The 23,009-nt window shown below is 33.3% G+C and overlaps 1 protein-coding gene across 1 annotated transcript in view; it reads right to left on the minus strand.

The window, feature by feature from the left end:
- The window catches only part of LOC123552825 (receptor-type tyrosine-protein phosphatase beta-like), a 107,362-nt gene that overhangs the window by 57,803 nt on the left and 26,550 nt on the right, over positions 1-23,009 (minus strand). Inside the window, exons 18-26 of the mRNA XM_053542144.1 lie at positions 22,415-22,720; positions 21,426-21,731; positions 19,481-19,786; positions 18,163-18,468; positions 16,867-17,172; positions 15,544-15,849; positions 5,282-5,575; positions 3,969-4,274; positions 444-749 (exon numbers count right to left, since the gene is read on the minus strand). Coding sequence (XP_053398119.1) covers positions 444-749; positions 3,969-4,274; positions 5,282-5,575; positions 15,544-15,849; positions 16,867-17,172; positions 18,163-18,468; positions 19,481-19,786; positions 21,426-21,731; positions 22,415-22,720 — 2,742 coding nt within the window. The remainder of the gene's footprint in view (positions 1-443; positions 750-3,968; positions 4,275-5,281; positions 5,576-15,543; positions 15,850-16,866; positions 17,173-18,162; positions 18,469-19,480; positions 19,787-21,425; positions 21,732-22,414; positions 22,721-23,009) is intronic.

Consider the following 23,009-nt stretch of genomic DNA (forward strand, 5'->3'; position numbering starts at 1 on the left):
CTCAAATCAAAATGAAAGTTTGTTAACATTTTTGATGTCATATGTATGACCTTATCTTTATGAAACTTGGTCAGAATGTATATCTTGATGATTCCGAGGCCAAGTTTAACAGGCGAGCGATATAGGGTTATCATGACCATATTGTTTTATAGATTCTGATCGCATTCATTTGCTTGAAACGATCGGCCCCTTGATATATACATTCACATCTAATATACAACTAGTGTCGATATATCTTATACTAATAACAGTGATATTTAATCTCAGTGAGTTATTAGATTTCAATGATAAAAAATCATTTCACAAATGACTAATGAGTTGTTGGAATCAATAAGAAAATATCTGTTGCCTTAGACTTTGGCCGATGATGAGATTTATAGACCTGTAAAAGATGTATCTCTTTACCTCATAACAAGGCAATTGTTTATTGAAATTGTACCTACTTGTGTATGTACGAGACTTTGGTCCTGCTTCACTTATTAAACCGGCAACTGAGGTATAGATGATAACTGAGTATTTTGTTCCTGGATCGAGTCCTTTGAATTCTAGAGATGTTACGTTATTTCTGCGTAGCAATGTGCAGTTGCCATTTTCTAGAGTTTCACATGTGGCGTCAAGAGATGTTGATACAGGAGATATGACGATATGGTAATGAGTATAACTTAAATTCTGATTATTCTTCCATGTGACTGTGAAACTCTTTTCGGTGACATTGCCAATACTTCCAGCGTCAGCAAGAGGCAGCGGTTCTACAGATATAATAAGAGAAACCTAATTTATAAAATGCTGTATATCAATATAAGATAAATTATAATACATGAAGCAGCATTTCTTTATGAGCCTTAATAACTTCCTGAAATATTTACATTAACTCGTAGATCGTGAGTTCGAGTTTAATTACAGATCAGCTCACGCGGAAAACCCACTTTCCGTTTTTCCTCGAAGGAAAAATCTCGTATAGCGAGGAATTCCTCCGAGTATTGCCTAATTCTGACTCGGAGTACCGACTGTTATAGTTATATTACTTTAGCGGAATTTCGTCGAGTCACTCCGAGAAATTACTTGACGGAACTCCGAGTCGAAATTATACAGGTAACACTATAATGATTTCCGGTATTTTATGGCCACTCCGCGCGACTCCGAGTCTGTAATAAACAATAAATCTGTCATTTCGAGTGCCGCGAGATGATTTGACGAAACTGCGAGGCAGTATTTCCTTACTTGGACGGATTATTTTTTATATAATTAGCTTGTTCTTTTAATTGTATGACATTGGTGTGAAATTTGATATTGAAATAGTTTCTGACCATGCGAATTAGATTAAGTAGTACATTTATGTATAATAAACTAAATTATTAATCATACGAAATTAAACAAACTTTTATATCACGGCCGTTAAAGGAAAGTGATTTGTTAAATTTTAAATAATTTCTGACTTTGCGAATTAAATTTAGGAAAAAAGTCGTGTAATATTTTATGCACTAAATTAAGAATAATTTATAACTAGATGAACTTTGAAATAACACCCGCTAAAAGTAAATTGTTTAGTAAGATATTGAAATATATGCGAATTAGATTTAGAAGTAAATTTATGTAGAACGGACTAATTATTAATCATATATAATTAAACAAACTTCCAAATGACCGCCGTTAAAGGAAACTGCTTCGTTAAATTTTGATATAGGAACAATTTCTGATTTTGCGAATTTAATTTAGAAATAAAGTCATAAAAATGCACTAAATTACTAAATTATGAATATTTTATAACTAGATAAACTTTAAAAATACACCCACTAGAAAAGTAAATTGTAAAGTATTAAGAATTATATATTAAAAACTAAACAAACTTTCAAATAACTGCCGTTAAAGAATAGTGATTTGTTAAATATTATGTTGAAATAGTTTCTGACAGTGCAAATTAAATTTAGAAATAAACTGATGTAAAATGGAAAAAATTAGAAACCATATAAAACTAGATAAACGTTAAGATAATGGCCGTTGAAGAAAAGTGACTTTTATAAATTAATAAAAATTAAAGGAGAAATGATTTATTTTATTTATTTTGAAGGAATTATAAATGGGATAAGAAATACTACTGCCGTATCCACTTAAAAAGTGATAAAATATCACAAATAAACAGAAAAATTTGGTTTATTTTAAAGTAAGATAAAAATACTACAGTATTATTTTTATTTACAAATACTGTGTTATTTCGCGTATCACTATGTAAAATATAATCACCCTGCTCCGAGTAATCTGAAATCTGTCCTCGAAGTTACTCGAAGGCCTATTTAAATTTGTATAGGTAATTATTTATTCGTCTCGGAGTCACTCGAAGGAATTCTTCAGGTGACTCGGAAACAAAAGAAAGCAATATAGGTGTGTATTCCGCTAATTGGATTTCATCTCGAGTCACTTCGAGGATTTCCTTCGAGTGACTTCGCATAAATCCTCGGAGTCAGATAGCGAAATTCCTTGACGGAAAATGGCTGACTCGAAGAAACTTCGAGTCGGAGCCTTGGTACTCGTTTTGGCCATCCTCCGAGGATCGATTAGAATGGGTTTTCCGCGTGAGCTGATCTGTAGTTTCATGACCTCACCTTTCTCATACGACATCAGCACAGTGTTTTCTTGGGGACGGAATAAAAATTAAGTGAAATAAATTATATCACAGTCGAGCTAAATAAATTAGTATAAGCTAAATATTTACATTTTAAAAGGTTTTGATTTAGTATTTAACAGTATGTTGTCGATTTCAACAGGAAATAATGCTGTTTACTACAGACATCATTGCCTTATTACTTGCAGGTAATTAACTTTTAGTTTATAGAGATAATTATTCATGACAAAATTGCAATGCGTCACAATACAGCAAATTTTGCAAAGTGAAACGTGGGCATGGTTTTATACGTCAAGTAATGGATTTGTTCGAAAGTTAAGTAAATAATCATCTACACTTATTTGTGTTCATTGAGTGCTTAATGCGTGTTACATTTTCACAGTAGGTACTTTAATGAATATTTCATTTTTCTATCCCGGTTGCCCGGCCAAAGCGTACGTATAAATTTACTGAACATACTTTGCCTATGGAATGATATAAATATAAGACCTATTGTGTTATATTTGTCAACCATAAACATTAACAAATATATGTTAAGCCGAAATTCATTAGAAATGCAAGTTTGTAAACATGTCATTACCTCCCTTTAGCTATATTGGTTGAGCAACCAGGAGAGACTGGATAAAATGTATTAGGAAGCTATACATTGTTTTATTTTGCCTTTTTGGTCAAGATTCTTGCTAATGTAAAACTACAAATTATACTGAAATATAAAGAAATAATCCAAACTTTGAATACTATTACATATTTAAGGGGTTTTATTACAAAGTTCATAAAAAATATAAAACGTACATTTCCAATAAGGAAATAACTCTCTGTAAATGGGCTTCTATGTTCATAAAAAAATCTAACAGAATACAGTTGAAGCCAAAGACTGTTTTAAAATGTTGATCATATGTGATTGGCCATCGTTTTAAAGTGTTTGTATGTCTTTTAAAACTTTCTTATTGTTATACCCAAACATTATTTAGAAGGATTTTGACTATATATGTATATCATTAAAGCTTTCAGAAAACCTATTTGGCGTAGAAATTGTTTTGCTATAATGGTTAAGTAGGGAAAACGATATTTATAAAAGTTACATTCGTGGGTTTTGTCTTAATGGCGAATTTACATGTCTTTTTAATTTACAAGTATTACAAATACTATGACGATTATATTTAATCTCAGTGAGCTGTTAGATTGAGATAATAAAACAATTGATTTCACTATTGACTAATGAGTTGTTGGATTCAAGAAAAAAATAATTGCTGCCTTGTAATCTGGCCGATATTAAGCTTTATATATCTGCAAAAACTATATCTCTTTTCCTCACAGAAAGGAAATTATTCATTGAAATTGTACCTACTCGTATATGTATGAGTCTCTGGTCCTTCTTCACTTATTAAACCGGCAACTGAGGTGAAGATGATAACTGAATATTTTGTTCCTGGATCGAGTCCTTTGAATTCTAGAGATGTTACGTTACTTTTGCGTAGCAATGTACAGTTGCCATTTTCTAGAGTTTCACACGTGGCGTCAAGAGATGTTGATACAGGAGATATAACAATATGGTAATGAGTATAACTTAAATTCTGATTATTCTTCCATGTGACAGCGAAACTCTGTTCGGTGACATTACTGATACGTCCGGCGTCAGCAAGAGGCATCGGTCCTACAGATATTATAAGAGAAATATATAATAACTATTTATATCAATATATGATAAATTTATAATAAATGCATCAGCATTTTTTCGCAGCATTAATAACATCCTGAAATATTTAAATTAACCCGGAGGTCGTAACTTCGAGTCCAATTGAGGTCATGTCCTCACCTTTTATACGACACCAGCACGGGGTTTTCTGGGGCTGGACTTGAGATTAATTCGAATAAGTTTACATCACAGTCGACCTAAAATAAATTAGTATATGCGAAATATATACATTATAAAACGTTTTGATTCAGTATTTAACACTATTTTGCTGATTTCAACAGGGAAAATACTATATACTACAGATAGCCTCCCCTTATTTCCGGCAGGTAATTAACTTCGAGTTTATACAGCCAATTATCCATGACATAAAACTAATGCGTCACTGTACAACAAATTCTGCAAAGTGAAACCTGGGCATTCCTTTATACGTTTCTTTTTAATCAAATAGAAATAAGAAATTAGAGTTAAAGCAAAAAATATCTTAAAATGTTGATGAAATGTGATTGGCCACCTTTTAACATTTTCTGTATGAAGTGTATCAATGTCTTTTTAAGCTTTTCCTATCATCATACCCGAAACAGAGTTAAGACTGGATTTCACTGTGTAGATATAATCAAAGCTTTCATCAACTGATTGGGTGTAAAAGTTGTTTTGCTACGGTTATGCAGGGAAAACGATATTTATTAAAGTTACATTCGAGGGTTTTGTCTTACTGACAAATTTACATAACATTTCATTTGAAAATATTACAATACATTATACCATGACAGAGATATCTAATCTCAGTGAGTTGCTACATTTCGATAATAAAAGAAATCCTTTCACAAATGACTAATGAGTTGTTGGATTCAATAAGAAAATAACTGTTGCCTTAGACTTTGGCCTATGTTGAAATTTATAGATCTGCAAAAAGATATATCTCTTTTCCTCACAGAAAGGAAATTATTCATTGAAATTGTACCTACTCGTGTATGTATGAGTCTCTGGTCCTTCTTCACTTATTAAACCGGCAACTGAGGTGTAGATGATAACTGAGTATTTTGTTCCTGGATCGAGTCCTTTGAATTCTAGAGATGTTACGTTATCTTTGCGTAGCAATGTACAGTTGCCATTTTCTAGAGTTTCACACGTGGCGTCAAGAGATGTTGATACAGGAAATATGACGATATGGTTATAACTTAAATTCTGATTATTCGTCCATGTGACTGCGAAACTCTGTTCGGTGACATTAACGATACGTCCAGCAAGAGGCATCGGTCCTAAAAGTATAATAAGAGAAATATGTAATAACGATCTATATCAATCTAAGCTAAAGTTATAATGAGTGCATCAGCATTTATCTCGGAGCCTTAATAACATCCTGAAATATTTACATTAACCCGGAGGTCTTGAGTTCAAGTCCAGTTGGGCTCATGACCTCACCCTTCCCATACGACCTCGGTATTGGGTTTTCTTGGGGACGGACTTGAGATTAATTCAAATAAGTTAACATCACAGTCGAGCTAAAATAAATTAGTATAACCTTAATATTTACTTTTCACAAAAAAATGATTCAGTATTTAAAAAATTTTGGGAAAAGGCTGTTAACTACAGATAGCCTTGCCTTATTACCAGCCGGTAATTAACTTTTAGTTTATAGAGATAATAATCCATGACAAAATACTAATGCGTCACTGTATAGCAAATTCTGCAAAGTGAAACGTGGGCATGGTTTTATATTTTCTACATACACAATAAAATCTGAACGGAGGATGAAGAATTTGAACTTCAAAATGTGGTTAATCAGATTTTATCAAGTAATGGATTTGTTCGAAGGTTTAGCAAATACTCATCTCGCTTATTTGTGTTCATTGAGGGCTTAGTGCATGTTAACATTAACAAATAAATGTTAAGCCGAGATTCATTAGAAATCCAAGTTTGTAAACTTGTAATTACCTCCCTGTAGCTATATTGGTTGAGCAACCAGGACAGAATGGATATAAATGCATTAAGAAGCTATACATTGTTTTATTTTGCCTCTTTGTCCAGATTCTTGCAAATGTAAAACCACAAATTATATTGAAATGTAAAGAAATAATCCAACATTTGAATAGTATTACATATTTAAGGGGAATAATTAAAAACGTTCATAAAAATATATAACTAGATCTATCTCTGTGTAATGGGCCTTTTTGTTCATCAAATTATATTGTAACAGACTACAGTTAAAGCAAAAGAATGTTTCAAAATGTTGATGATATGTGATTGGCCACCCTTTTAAAATGTTTGTATGTCTTTTTAAATTTTCTTATTGTAATATCCCAAACATTGTTTAGAAGGGTTTTGACTATATAGATATAATTAACGCTTTCAGAAAACCGATTGGGCGTAGAAGTTGTTTTGCTATGGTTACTCAGGGACAACGATATTTACAAAGGTTACATTCGTGGGTTTTGTCTCACTGGCGAAGAACTTAGGACACTATCATATGCTTATATCCTACATTTTATTTAAACAATACAAAAATCGTTTCGATTCACATATAAACCAATGTGTTAGTTAACTTATTACATCAGAAACTGGTTTGTATCTGTTCTTGTCAAGATGGTTTTCTTATTTAATCTGGGCTATGGTATATTTTATTTTATTTATATATAATTTCATCACTTTACGGAAGTTTCAATTATATGAATTCAAATTGAAAAGAAAGTGGCACAATCTGTTTATTTAAGGAAAAAATAACATTATAAGATTAAAATCCTATAAATAAATAAAACAGAGAACGATGTTTTTGCAAGCAACCTGTACTTGATTTAAATTTACTTCACTTTCTTATCTATACACTGTTTGTAATGTAAAGTTATTGATGCATTATATGTGTGAATCGGAATGCTACATATATACATGTATAAGTGATCGGTCAGTCTTATTACAGTGGTTTAGTTGGTTATTTAAGTACATGTACATGTCTGTATAGCTCTGTTATAAGTAATGGCAAATATGTGTGTGCTGTATAATATTAATACTTAGAAAAGGTAGTCATCTTATCAAGGCCGTAGGTTTGGGGTTCTCGCTGGGGATAAGTACCAGTGGCACAGACAATATTTGGCTTTGACATGTAATAAAAATGATTCCGAAATGTCAGTTCATTGTGGGGCTTGCCTAAGGAAGCTGTATCGGAAAAAGTGAACTCAAATCAGGGCTGAAGTTGTGGGCAAAACACATCCGAAATGTGTCATTTGTAGAAACAGGTCGCTGCATAAAATTTCCACTGAAACTCGGCGTGACCTTTTAGTTCGTTTTCGGGTCTAGCCGTATTTGTATATGCCATCCGCATGGAAAGCGACACATCACTTTCATGGCATCACACTTGGTCCGACAGCTCACGGACTTTTATTGCAACAATTGAGGCCAAAAGAAGTTTATACTTTTTTGGAAACAATATTTCATATCCTCCATGAAAACCCATTTCTTAAGTGTCAAAGCCGTGCCTATCTATATTTTGTTCACTTATGTTTGTGTTAGGGGAGATAAAACTCACCTGTTAAAATTTAGGGGGTAGGGTAAAGTTTACGTCTACCAGTTTTTTCACTGTTTAATTACAGTAGCTATCTGATTGTCAGTAAATGTATATATGTCAACCAATGTCAGCAAAAAGAAATTCATCAAAAAGGAATGAAGGGCAAACTCTATATTTAAGGTCAAAGGTCAGATTTATGTACAAATCACAAAAATTGGCATATCTGAAATTTATTTTTATTCTTAAAAATTAGTTTGTTATCTTAAGTCACTCAGCTTTATATATGTATATGTATCAGTCAAAGTCAGAAATGCAAATCTTATTGCTGAACGTTCAGGTCCACGCTGATAATTGAAGGTCAAAGTTCATTTTCATGCGAAAATGTGAAAAATGTTACCTTTAGTTTTTCTAACGATTTTAATACGTATTCACATTGTTAGTCACTGAAATAATTTGTTTTAATGTCTGTATGTCAGGCAAAGTCAGCAGTGCAGATGTAATCTTAAAACTGCCAAGGCTAAAGCTTATATCAAAGGTCAAAGGTCAAATTTGTGTGAAAAATTGCATGAATAGCTTCCTGTTTGAAATATAACAGCTATTTCTGATCATTATTTGTAATTGCTCGTGATTTTTTTAATGTATATTTGTCCCAAAATGTCAGTAATAAAGATATCGTCTAAAATCAGACAAGTTCAAATGTGATATTAAGGGTCAAAGGTCATTTTCAAGTAAAAGAATGTAAAACTAGCTCTTTAACTTTCTTCTTGTTAATAATATTTTGTCGATATTAATCAACGACATCAGTTCATTTTAATGTATAAATGTTAGGCGTTGTTTAGTATGCACATATAATTTCAAAACATTCAAGGTCAACCATAATATTAAAGGTCAAAGGTCAAACAAGTGAGTAATATCACCTATTTGTAATAATTTTTATTGTTTAAAAGTATTTGTTTTGTCATTTTAGTAACTGATCGTTGTTCATTTTACTGTATATATGTCAGACGATGTCATGGAAAGAAAATAAGTCAAGGTCAAACCTGGTATTCGAATTCAGGGGTCACTTTTGTATAAAAAATCACAAATTGTAGCATACTTACTCATTACTCATTACTTTGTTTAAAAAGAGCTTGTTATAATTTTCTGTTAGCAATTCATTTTAATGTATACATGTCAAGCAAGGTCAGGACTGTAGGTCTGATCCAATAAGGCAAAGCCAAACCTATTATCAAAGGTCAAAGGTCAAATTTGCGTGAAAATTAGCAAAAAAACCCACAGTATTTTTGCAATGATTTTCTGTATTTTTTGAGGGTATTTCAAAACTATTAAATAATTATTATTCATTTTAAAGTATATATAACAGATATATCATTCTTGAAATAAAAATGAAAAAATAGTCAAGGTAAAATCTGACATTAAAGATCAAAGGAGAGGGCCTTCAAAAAACTCGCCATTATGAAAAAACTGGCTGGAACAAGTTGGGGATCAAATGCAAAGATATTCTGCAAGTCTAGACGAAGGTACAAAGCTTCTGTGCATGCAGAGAAGGCAAAGAGACTACCATCCCACCCACTCCTCTCACAATTCGACAGCAGAACCAAGAACAGACTGAAAAGACCGAGTCTCAACCACATCGTCAAAGAACTGCAAAAAGGGAAAGCGGCAGCACTGGACACAGAGGCAGAGCCGCTCGAGCCCAATGAATGGGTTCACAGACAATGTGCTCCCAAGATCAAATTGGAGGTGCCAGGAGTAGAAGAAAAGGGAAAGCAACATCAGGCTTACCAACAATCTTTTACGCTAGAAATGATCAACAACCGCTATCTAGTGCATGGGAGTGGTGCCTACATCAAATTTTCAGACAACTCCTCTCTCACACTCTCTCTCTCATCCAGTCGGCAAGAAATGCTCCAACTACAGATCCAGATGCAAGCCCTCACATCGGCGATACTCGAACTGTATGAGCGAGGAGAAAAGGGACAATATATTCCTAACAGACTCCAAGTCAGCTCTTTAGACTCTCTCAGCAGGTCCATCAGACAACTTAATCAGATAGCTGTTGAAAAACATCAATCTGCTGTCTGAGAACAACAATGTAGCTTTTCGATGGATTCCTGCACATGTGGGCATAGCTGGAAATGAAGCTGCGTACAAACTTGCAAAGGAAGCATCCAGGCAAATACAGCCCTAACCTCCAACTTCATACAGAGAAACTCAGACTCTGTTGAAGAACAGCTTTGCGTCAGACTGGAAGAACATAAATGGAGGCTACCTGCCAAATCAGGACAGTCTACACAAGCTAAACAGGCACAGCCAATTAACTGTCTTCCGTCTAGGCACTGAAGACTGTGGCCTAAGAAAACATATAAAGAAGCTGGGTGTTTCAGAGAAAGCTAAATGTCAGTGCGGATCAGAGGAACAAATACAGTTTCACATTCTGCAGAGCTGTTCCTATCTGGAAGAAGCACGCAAGAAAGTTTGGCCAACAGACATCCCATCTGAGACCAAGCTGTGGAGAGATGCCAGCGACCTGCAGAATACGATGCAGTTCATTGCCGCATCTAATCATAAGATATAAAACGGTCATAAGAAGATGGAACGCTGTAAGGAAGTAAGTAAGTCAAGGTTAACATTAAATTGAATTAACATCAAGTTATAACAAGATATATTTGAACAAAGAAATAAAAAAACAGTGATATCTTTTGAATTTATTACCCGAAAATGAATTTTAAACTTTAACATCAGGGCTGATCTAGACTCATTTTTTATTATATCTTCATTGTTGACATTGACCCATATATATACATGTATGAAACTTCAAGGAATAACCATAAGATACTAATAATGACAAAATACCTTTAAACAATGAAAAGTATTGCAAAATGCTATTTTTGCAATCTTTCGCTCAAATTTCACCTTTTACCTTTGATATAAGCTTTACCAATCACTGTTTTTGAAATAAGATCTGCATTGCTGAAATTGTCTTGCAAATAAACGTAAGACAGAATTATTTTCAATTAAGAAAATGACAAGATAATTTTTAACGAAGAAGAAATTAAAAATGCTGTATTTTGAATTGTTACATGAAAATGACATTTGACCTTTAATGTCAGGTTTGACCTTGACTATTTTTTCATTATTATTTCAACAGTGATATTGTCTGTTATACATACTTTAAAATGAATAATGATCAGTTTTACTTGTAGTGACAAAAATAACCTACACAATAAAGAAAAATCATTGCAAAATTGCTGTTTTTTGCGAATTCTTACACAAATTTGACCTTTGACCTTTGATAATAGGTTTGCCTTTTACTTATAGGGACAAGAACTACATTGCAGACCTTGCTTGACATGTATACATTAAAGTAAATTGCTAATAGTCAATTATAACAACAAGCTATTTTTGAACAAAGTAATGAGTAAGTATGCTTCAATTTGTGATTTTTTTTATACAAAAGTGACCCCTGAACTCCAATACCAGGTTTGACCTTGAGTTATTTTCTTTCCATGACATCGTCTGACATATATACAGTAAAATGAACAACGGCCAGTTACTAAAATGACAAAACAAATACTTTTAAATAATAAAAATTATTACAAATCGGTGATATTATCGCAACATTTTACTCACTTTTTTGACCTTTGACCTTTGATATTTTGGTTGACCTTGAATGTTTTGAAATTATATGTGCATACTAGACATCGCCTAACATTTATACATTAAAATGAACTGATATCGTTGATTAATATCGACAAAATATTATTAACAAGAAGAAAGTTAAAGAGCTATTTTTTCATTCTTTTACTTGAAAATGACCTTTGACCCTTAATATCACATTTGAACTTGTCTGATTTTAGACGATATATTTATTACTGACATTTTGGGACATATATACATTAAAAAAATCACGAGCAATTACAAATAATGATCAGAAATAGCTGTTATATTTCAAACAGGAAGCTATTCATGCATTTTTTCACACAAATTTGACCTTTGACCATTGATATATGCTTTAGCCTTGGCAGTTTTAGGGTTACATCTGCACTGCTGACTTTGCCTGACATACAGACATTAAAACGAATTAATTTCAGTGACTAACAATGTGAATACATATTTAAAAAAATAGAAAAAGTAAAGGTAAAATTTTTCACATTTTTGCATAAAAATGAACTTTGACCTTCAATTATCAGCGTGGACCTTGACGTTCAGTAATAAGATTTGCATTTCTGACTTTGACTGATATATACACATTACAAATATAAAGCTGAGTGACTTATGATAACAAACTAATTTTTAAGAATAAAAATAAATTTCAAATATGCCAAGTTTTGTGATTTGTACATAAATTTGACCTTTGACCTTAAATATCAAGTTTGCCCTTCATTCCTTTTTGTTGAATTTCTTTTTGCTGACATTGGTTGACATATATACATTTACTGACAATCAGATAGCTACTGTAATTAAACAGTGAAAAAACTGGTAGACGTAAACTTTACCCTACCCCCTAAATTTTAACAAGTGAGTTTTACCTCCCCTATCACAAACATAAGTGAACAAAATATAGATAGGCACGGCTTTGACACTTAAGAAATGGGTTTTCATGGAAGATATGAAATATTGTTTCCAAAAAAGTATAAACTTCTTTCGGCCTCTTTTGTTGCAATAAAAGTCCGTGAGCTCTCGGACCAACTGAATGTGGAACCATCACTGATATGACCTGCCAAGAAGCTACTTTGACCTATGCATTACAGGCATATCAATGCCAAGCGTTATTTCTGTTGAATAGACTATAGTCAGGATTGCTGTACGTGTACATATTTTCTCTTTGTTGTGGTGTTTAGGCCTAGTCCGCCACAAAGAAAAATATTTAATTCAGTTTTCACAAAAAGAAGAACATGAAATAATGAATGCGTGTGACATTTAGTATGTGTCTAACAGAAATAAATATAAACGCACAGAAAAAGACGAAAAAATAAAGAAATGAAAAATATATCAAAAATACAAAAAAAAAATATAAAAAATGGAAAAGAAATAACTTCCTCATCGCTAGTGGCGTGCGCGTCGCGTGGAGGGCACGCAGAAGATTGTCTGGTGTGTTGCTAGTATTTTACAGCACACATTTGTCAATCTACTCCAACAAACAAGCAGGATAAGCCAATGAAAATTTAACCCAACGAATAATAATGAATTCACAGTATTTGCTTCTCTCACTACTATACATGTATAACATAGCTATGTGTACGCTTTGCAAACATTTGTATGTTATTTGAGATACAAACAGATGTAAAAATATTTGACTACCAAATTGTTTAAATGAATGCAAAAAGTATTGGTTAGTTCACATTTGGGAACACCCTGTAGTTATATTTTTGTTTTGTTTAAATTACTGTGTTCTGTCTGGTCTGTTGTGCTGGAAATATTTTGAAGTCTGATATGGCAAAAGAATATGTTTATTATGCAAAATGACTTGATATTGTCGCTGGAACATGTGGATTCCAGTAAGGTTGAATTTATATATAATATATATATATATTGTGAGTTACTTAATATTGTCTTTATGAGACTGGAAGTTGAGATCCCAGTTGTTTTGTAAGATGTATACTATTATACAGACACAGATACTGTCTTCCGAAATCTTTAGTCGGAGTCTTACTACCATAGCGTGAAATCGATGCATATATTGCATTATGAGGTACGTGTGTGTACCAGATATTTTAAGTGCAACAGCTTTTGTTTTATGAGACCTGATGTAGTATTTTTGTCAAAGAGTTGCAAAATCAGTCGAACGTGCTATTACTTTTTCATGTTACCCTTCATGATTTTCATGCAGAGAATTTTGTCGGAAAACTTATTTTTTCTCGCGGACGACATAATATATCTGTCGAATCATCAAGAAAGGTTACATTAAGTAAAAAAAAATCATGGAAGAAATCATTATCAGTTATTCTGTTTATATATTGGTGGTTGGTTTTGTATGTATTTCTGTGTGTATTTAGGTATTACTAGGCGTTTTATTTTGTAGAGTTTTTGTAGCTTTCATATGCATTCTTAAATACAATTATTTAGAATTTTTATATTAGAACATATTTTGCTTTTTGTTAGGAACATACTTTGGCTGATATCTTTTTTTTTCGAATAATGTAAAACGTAGGACATAGCTTGCAAAAAAAAAAAAGTACAAAGAAGTAAGGTTCTCAGTAACATAACGGTTTATGCGAAGTACAGATACCACTTATGAAAAGAAAGTATGAACTGTCTGGAATAAAATACGAACTGTCTGAAATAAAATACCGACAAACTGTCAAATCAAACTGGCAAAAAGTGTATTCCGAGTGAACATTATAAGTCTGTCATATTGCGGACTGTCAATATATAATAGCCGAAGGGAGACTCATTACATGCAACGGTTACATATTGGGAAGTACCTGTCAAAGCAAAATGATGACATTGCATTGTGTATTATGACAATTTGTAAACATGCAGTCTTGATTTTATCTGTCATTTATGACAAATGGGAACAATATAATAACAATAAAGTATTTTCGGTGGTCATCTGAAATATTGGAAATTACGTTAATGAAACAGTAATATCTTAACTTGGAGAACTCTAGAAAATGCATCTAAAATATTGGACATTACGTTAAGGAAACAGTAATATTATAACATAACTGAGAGAACTCTAGAACATTTCAGAAGTTAGCAAATGAAATTAGATGGATGAACATCATAAACTTGGAGAGTGCGGTACAACGTTACGGCCTATGACAGGAGATTCTTAGCTACAGAGATTGATGATGATGCGTTACGCTGTAGAAGAATGTTGAAACCAAGGGACAAATGTGTAGAAGGATCGGTGGCGAAACCAAGCGACAATGGCGGAGTGGACTGCAAGCTGAGAGCCTGTGGAGTTTGGCGAAGAAGATGGTCCAGCTGGAAAATTACAGAACACTAAAAAAAATATTGGTTTTGTGAAATATGGATGTAACACGGGTTAAAAAATAAGTCATGGAGGAAGAAAGGAGAAGTGCTACTACAAAGGCCGATATATATATATAAAAAGACTTTCTATGAATTGTGAAAATTGTTTAGTTTTAAATACTGTTCTCCTTTGTTCTTGTTTACATTAATTGCATAAATGACTTAAGATTTTTTCTTTAACACTGTTCTTTAATATCATTCTTCAGATTGTATTCTAATGTTCTTGATCATATTAAATATCATTCTACATGTCATATTGTACGGAGAGAGATGGTACTTCAAGTCTGAAAAATTAAAATTTGCAGTACGTTATTCTATTTAGAGCAAAAAATAACCGTTTTATGAAACAAATATTGAAAATTTGACTTAAAGAAATAATCTCAAATATGTATTTTGATGGTATTTGTAATTAAATATTTATTTCTCAGTGGTTTATTTTTCACTCTTGGAGTACGCAAATTCATACAGAGAGTGTCCGAAGTCCTTTACATGTCTTTTTAATTTACAAATATTACGAAAACATTTTACTATGACAGTGATATTCAATATCCATGAGTTCTTAGATTTAGATATTAAATTTTATATAATAAAACAATTGTTTTCACTTCACAAATGACTAGTGAATTGTTGCATTCAACAAGAAAATATTTGTTGCCTCAGAATTTGGCCGATCTAAAATTTAAACATCTGCAAAAAATATATCTATTTCCTCACACACAGGCAATAATTCATTGAAATTGTACCTACTCGTATATGTATGAGTCTCTGGTCCTTCTTCACTTATTAACCCGGCAACTGAGGTGTAGATGATAACTGAATAGTTTGTTCCTGCATCGAGTCCATTGAATTCTAGAAATGTAACGTTATTTTTGCGTAGCAATGTACAGTTGCCATTTTCTAGAGTTTCACACATGGCGTCAAGAGATGCTGATACAGGAAATATGACGATATGGTAATGAGTGTAACTTAAATTCTGATTATTCTTCCATGTGACTGCGAAACTCTGTTCGGTGACATTGCCGATACGTCCAGCGTCAGCAAGAGGCAGCGGTTCTACAGATATAATAAGAGAAATATATAATAACGATCTATATCAATCTACGATAAAGTTATAATGAATGCATCAGCATTTCTTCGCAGCATTTATGAAATAACATTCTGAAATATTTACATTAACCTGGAGGTCGTTACTTCGAGTCCAACTGAGGTCATGACCTCACCTTTCTCATACGACAACAGCGCAGGTTTTCTCGGGATGGACTTTAGATTAATTCAAATAAGTTTACATCAAAGTCGAGCTAAAATAAATAAGTATAAGCTAAATATATCTACTTTAAAAGGTTTCAATTCCGTATTTAACAATATTTCGCTGATTTCAACAGGGAAAATGCGGTTTGCTACAGATAGACCCCCACCCCCACCCCTTTTCCGGCAAGTAATTAACTTTGTGTTTATTGAGTTAACTATCCATCTCAAATTACTAATGCGTCACTGTACAGCAATTCTTCAAAGTGAAACTTGGACATGGTTTAACACTTTTTTGCATTAAATAAGAATAAAAGAACACAGTTAAAGTGAAAAAAAAGTATCTTAAAATGTTGATGAAATGTGACTGGCCAACTTTTAAAGACATTTTCTGTATGAAGTGTGTGAATGTCTATTTAAGTTTTACTATCATCATACTCCAAACAGTGTTAAGATGGGTTTTGACTGTATAGATATAATCAAAGTTTTCATCAACTGATAGGGTGTAGAAATTGTCCTGCTATGGATGTGCAGGTAAAACTATTTTCAAGAAAGCTACACTCAAGGGTTTTGTTTTACTAATGAATTTACATGTCTTTTAAATTTACAAATATTACAAAAACATTTTACTATGACAGTGATATTTAATCCCCGTGAGTTATTAAATTTATATAATGAAACAGTTAAACAATTGCTTTCACTATTGACTGTGAGTTGTTGGAATCAATAAGAAAATAATTGTTGCTTTAGAATTTGGCCGATGTTGAGATTTAAAGATCTCTTAAACCCACAAAACAGGCAATTATTCATTGAAATTGTACCTACTCGTATATATATGAATCTCTGGTCCTGCTTCACTGACAAAACCGACAACTGAGGTGTAGATGATAACTGAATAGTTTGTTCCTGGATCGAGTCCATTGAATTCTAGAGATGTAACGTTATTTTTGCGTAGCAATGTACAGTTGCCATTTTCTAGAGTTTCACACATGGCGTCAAGAGATGTTGATACAGGAGATATGACGATGTGGTAATGAGTATAACTTAAATTCTGATTATTCTTCCATGTGACTGCGAAACTCTGTTCGGTGACATTGTCGATACGTCCAGCATCAGCAAGAGGCAGCGGTCCTACACATATAATAAGAGAAATATACAATAAGGCTTTATATCAATCTACGATAAAGTTATAATGAACTCATCACCATTTCTTCGAAGCATTAATAACATGCTGAAATGTTTACATTATCCTGGAGGTTGTAACTTCAAATCTAATTGAGGTCACGACCTCATCTTTCTCATACGATAGCAGCACAGGGTTTTCTCGGGGAGGACTTGAGATTAATTCAAATCAGTTTACATCACAGTCCAGCTGAAATAAATTAGTAGAACCTGTAACCTATATATTTACATTTTAAAAGGTTTTGATTCAGTGTTTAACAATAGTTCACTGATTTCAACAGGGATCATGCTGTTTGCTAAAAATAGCCTCCCATGATTTCCGGCCGGTAATTAACTTCGAGTTAATAGAGTTAATTATCCATTTCAAATTTCTAATGCGTCACTGTACAGCAAATTCTGCAAAGTGAAATGTGGACATGGATTTACACTTTTTTTGTTCATTAAATAAAATTAGAGAATACAGTTAAAGCGAAAGAATATCTTAAAATCTGGATGAAATGGGATTGGCCACCTATTAAACGTTTTCTGTATGAAGTTTTCCTATCATCATACTCCAAACAGTGTTCAGGTGGGTTTTGACTGTATAGATATGATCAAAGCTTTCATCAGCTGATTGGATGTAGAAATTGTTTAGCTATTGTTATACAGGGAAATCAATATTTAAGAAAGCTACATTAGAGGGTTTTGTCTAACTGGCGAATTAATTTATCCTTTTTATATACAAATATTACAAAAACAATTTACTATGACAGTGATATCTAATCACCGTGAGTTGTTAGATTTAGTTAAATAAACAATAAAACAATTGCTTTCACTATTGACTAATGAGTTGTTGGACTCAATAACAAAATAATTGTTGCCTTAGAATTTGGACGATGTTGAGACATAAAGATCTTTTTACCTCACAGACAGGCAATAATTCATTGAAGTTGTACCTACTCGTATATGTATGAGTCTCTGGTCCTTCTTCGCTTATTAACCCGGCAACTGAGGTGTAGATGATAACTGAATATTTTGTTCCTGGATCGAGTCCTTTGAATTCTAGAGATGTTATGTTACTTTTACGTAGCAATGTACAGTTGCCATTTTCTAGAGTTTCACACATGGCGTCAAGAGATGTTGGTACAGGAGATATAACGATATGGTAATGAGTATAACTTAAATTCTGATTATTCTTCCATGTGACTGCGAAACTCTGTTCGGTGACATTGCCGATACGTCCAGCGTCAGCAAGAGGCAGCGGTTCTACAGATATAATAAGAGAAATATAATAACGCTCTATATCAGTCTGAGATAAAAGTTATAATAAATACATCTGCATCTTTCTCGGAGCATTAATAACATGCTGAAATATTTACTTTAACCTGGAGGTCGTAACTTCGAGTCCAAATGAGATCATGCCCTTACCTTTCTATTACGAAACCAGCATGGGGTTTTCTCGGGGTGGACTTGAGATTTATTCGAATAAGTTTACATCGCAGTCGAGCTAAAATAAATTAGTATATGCGAAATATTTACATATTAAAAGGTTTTTATTCAGTATTTAACACTGTTTTGCTGATTTCAACAGGGAAAATGCTGTATACTACAGATAGCCTCCCCTCATTTCCGGCAGGTATTGAACTTCGAGTTTATATAGTTAATTATCCATGGCAAAATACTATTGCGTCACTGTACAACAAATTCTGCAAAGTGAAACGTGGGTATTGTTTATGTGGGGGGGAGGGGTTCTTTCTTTTTTCTTTTTTTTTTTAAAAGCGAAAAAAATATCTTAAAATCTTGATGAAATGTGATTGGCCACCTTTAAAACATTTTCTGTATAGAGTGTCAGTATGTCTTTTTAAGCTTTCCTATCATCATACCCGAAACAGTGTTAAGATTGGGTTTGACTGTATAGATATAATCAAAGCTTTCATCAACTGATTGGGTGTAGAAATTGTTTTGCTACGGTTATGCAGGGAAAACTATATCTATTAAAGTTATATTCATGGGTTTCGTCGTACTGGCGAATTTACATGCCATTTTAATTTACAAACATTGCAAATATATTATACCATGGCAGTGATATTAAATATCAGTGAGTTGTTAGATTTAGATAATAAAAAAAATCCTTTCACAAATGACTAATGAGTTATTGGATTCAATAAGAAAATAATTGTCGCCTTAGACTTTGGCCGATGTTGAGATTTATAGATCTACAAAAAATATATTTCTTTTCCTCACAAAAAAGGCAGTTATTCATTGAAATTGTACCTACTCGTATATGTATGAGTCTCTTTTCCTGCTTTGCTTATTAAACCGTCAATTAAGGTGTATATGATGACGGAGTATTTTGTTCCTGGATCGAGTCCTTTGAATTCTAGAGATGTAACGTTATTTTTGCGTAGCAATGTACAGTTGCCATTTTCTAGAGTTTCACACATGGCGTCAAGAGATGCTGATACAGGAGATATGACAATATGGTAATGAGTATAGCTTGAATTCTGATTATTCTTCCATATGACTGCGAAACTCTGTTCGGTGACATTACCGATATGTCCAGCGTAAGCAAGAGGCAGCGATTCTACAGATATAATAAGAGAAATATATAATAACGCTCCATATCAATCTACGATAAAGTTATAATGAATGCGTCAGCATTTCATCGGAGCATTAATTACATGCTGAATTATTTACCTGGAGGTCGTAACTTCGAGTCCATTTGAATTCATGACCTCACCTTTCTCAAATGATGCCAGCACAGGGTTTCCTCGGGGAGGACTTGAGATTAATTCAAATAAGTTTACATCACAGTCGAGCAAATATAAATAAGTAGAATCTGTAAGTTAAATATTTACATTTTAAAAGGTTTTGATTTAGTATTAACAATATTTTATTAATTTCTACAGACAGCCTCCCCTTATTTCCTGCGGGCAATTATCTTCGAGTTAATAGAGTTGATTTTCCATGTACAGCAAATTCTGCAAAGTGAAACTTGGACATGGTTTTATACTTTTTTCATTACAAAATATAGATAATACTGTTAAAGCGAAAAAAAATATCTTAAAATGTTGATGAAATGTGATTGGCCACCTCTTAGACATATTCTGTATGAAGTGTATGTATGTCTTTTTAAGTTCTCAAAACAGTGTTCTGATAGGTTGTTACTCTATAGATACAATCAAAGCTTTCATCGGCTGATTGTGTGTAGAAATAGTTTTTGCTATTGTTATACAGGCAAAGCAATTTTTAAGAAACTTTAAGTAACATTAGAGGGTTTTGTCTAACTGGCGGATTTACTTTTCCTTTTCATTTACAAATATCACAAATAGAATTTACTATGACAGTGATATTTAATCTCCGTGAGTTTTTATATTTATAATAAAACAATAAAACAATTCCTTTCACTATTGTCTAATGAGTTGTTGGACTCAATAAGAAAATAATGTTGTCTTAGAATTTGGCCGATGTTGAGATTTAAAGATCTTTTTACCTCACAAAAAGGCAATTATTATTATTATTATTATTATTATACCAGATTTATATAGCGCAATTTTCATGATAAAAACGTTCAAAGGCGCTGTGTGGCGGCCGTAAAATGTCGCCCCGACTTCATCTCAGTGTTGTTATATTTTCTGGTCCTTCGGGATCATTGATTTCAATTCATTTAGATTTGAAGATTGAATACTGCTTAAGCCGGTGCTAGGGGGCGTGGGCAGTGTTGCATTTTCCATTACGGCTCATGAACAGACTCAATCAAACCGAGTCTGCAATTTTCACTGTTTGCCTTGTTCTCCCTGCTTCCGAGGGATCTACTTTTAAGATTTTATTTACATATAGCAAATGCAGCCAAACAGGGCGTGAAATTCATCTTCTACTAGTACAGACTCAGGGAGATCTGACCAGAGGGACAGAGTGAGATAAAGCCCCCAGAACAGATAGAGAGAACAGATTTAGATACAGGCCTGTCCGGCTAACTTAGCCTAGCTCTGCGAATAGACAGTCTGGTTCTTTAACGTGCCCAGTGTATAGCACCGATACACGCGAAGCCGTCTTTCCTGGGAAGAAGCAGTACAGGCCTCTTAGTAAGGTGGGAGACAGCCAAGAGCATCTCAGATATTTCCAGTGCCTGGACCGGGATTAGAACCCCGGACCTCTGGATTGACAGTCAAGCGTGTTACCACTAGACAACCGGCCAACCTATTCATTGAAATTGTACCTACTCGTATATGTATGAGTCTCTGGTCCTGCTTCACTTATCAAACCGGCAACTGAGGTGTAGATGATAACTGAATAGTTTGTTCCTGGATCGAGTCCATTGAATTCTAGAGATGTAACGTTATTTTTGCGTAGCAATGTACAGTTGCCATTTTCTAGAGTTTCACATATGGCGTGAAGAGATGTTGATACAGGAGATATGACGATATGGTAATGAGTGTAACTTAAATTCTGATTATTGCTCCATGTGACTGCGAAACTCTGTTCGGTGACATTGCCGATTCGTCCAGTGTCAGCAAGAGGCAGCGGTTCTACAGATATAATAAGAGAAATATATAATAACGCTCTATATCAATCTACGATAAAGTTATAATGAATGCATCAGCATTTCTTCGGGGCATTAATAACATGCTGAAAAATTAAATTAACCTGGAGGTCGTAACTTCGAGTTCAATTGAGGTCATGACTTCACCTTTCTCATAAGATAACAGCTCAGGGTTTTCTCAGGTTGGACTTGATATTCATTCAAATAAGTTAACATGTCACAGTCAAGCTAAAATAAATAAGTAGAATTTATAAGCTATATCTTATCATTTTTAAATGTTTTGATTCAGTATTTAACAATAGTTTACTGATTTCAACAGGGAAAAAGCTTTCATCAACTGATTGGGTGTAGAAATAGTTTTGCTATTGTTACACAGGGAAAGCAATTTTTTAAAAAAGGTATATTAGAGGGTTTTCTCTAACTGGCGAATTTACTTGTCCTTTCAATTTACAAATATTACAAATACACTATACTATGACAGTGATATTTAATATCCGTGAGTTGTTAGATTTAGATAATAAAAAAATAAAAAAAATTGCTTTCACTATTGACTAATGAGTTGTTGGATTCAATAAGAAAATAATGGTTCCCTTAGAATTTGGCCGATGTTGAAATTTAAAGACCACTTAGCCTCACAAAAAGGCAATTATTCATTGACATTGTACCTACTCGTATATGTATGAGTCTCTGGTCCTGCTTCACTTATTAAACCGGCAACTGAGGTGTAGATGATAACTGAATAGTTTGTTCCTGCATCGAGTCCATTGAATTCTAGAAATGTAACGTTATTTTTGCGTAGCAATGTACAGTTGCCATTTTCTAGAGTTTCACACATGGCGTCAAGAGATGCTGATACAGGAAATATGACGATATGGTAATGAGTGTAACTTAAATTCTGATTATTGTTCCATGTGACTGCGAAACTCTGTTCGGTGACATTGCCGATACGTCCAGCGTCAGCAAGAGGCAGCGGTTCTACAGATATAATAAGAGAAATATAAAATAACGCTCTATATCAATCTACGATAAAGTTATAACAAATGCATCAACATTTCTCCGCAGCATTTATGAAATAACATTCTGATATATTTACATTAACCTGGAGGTCGTTACTTCGAGTCCAACTGAGGTCATGACCTCACCTTTCTCATACGACAACAGCACAGGTTTTCTCGGGATGGACTTTAGATTAATTCAAATAAGTTTACATCACAGTCGAGCTAAAATAAATTAGTATAAGCTAAATATATCTACTTTAAAAGGT

This window comes from Mercenaria mercenaria, chromosome 4, assembly GCF_021730395.1.
Source record: "Mercenaria mercenaria strain notata chromosome 4, MADL_Memer_1, whole genome shotgun sequence".
Classification (NCBI taxonomy): Eukaryota; Metazoa; Mollusca; class Bivalvia; order Venerida; family Veneridae; genus Mercenaria; species Mercenaria mercenaria.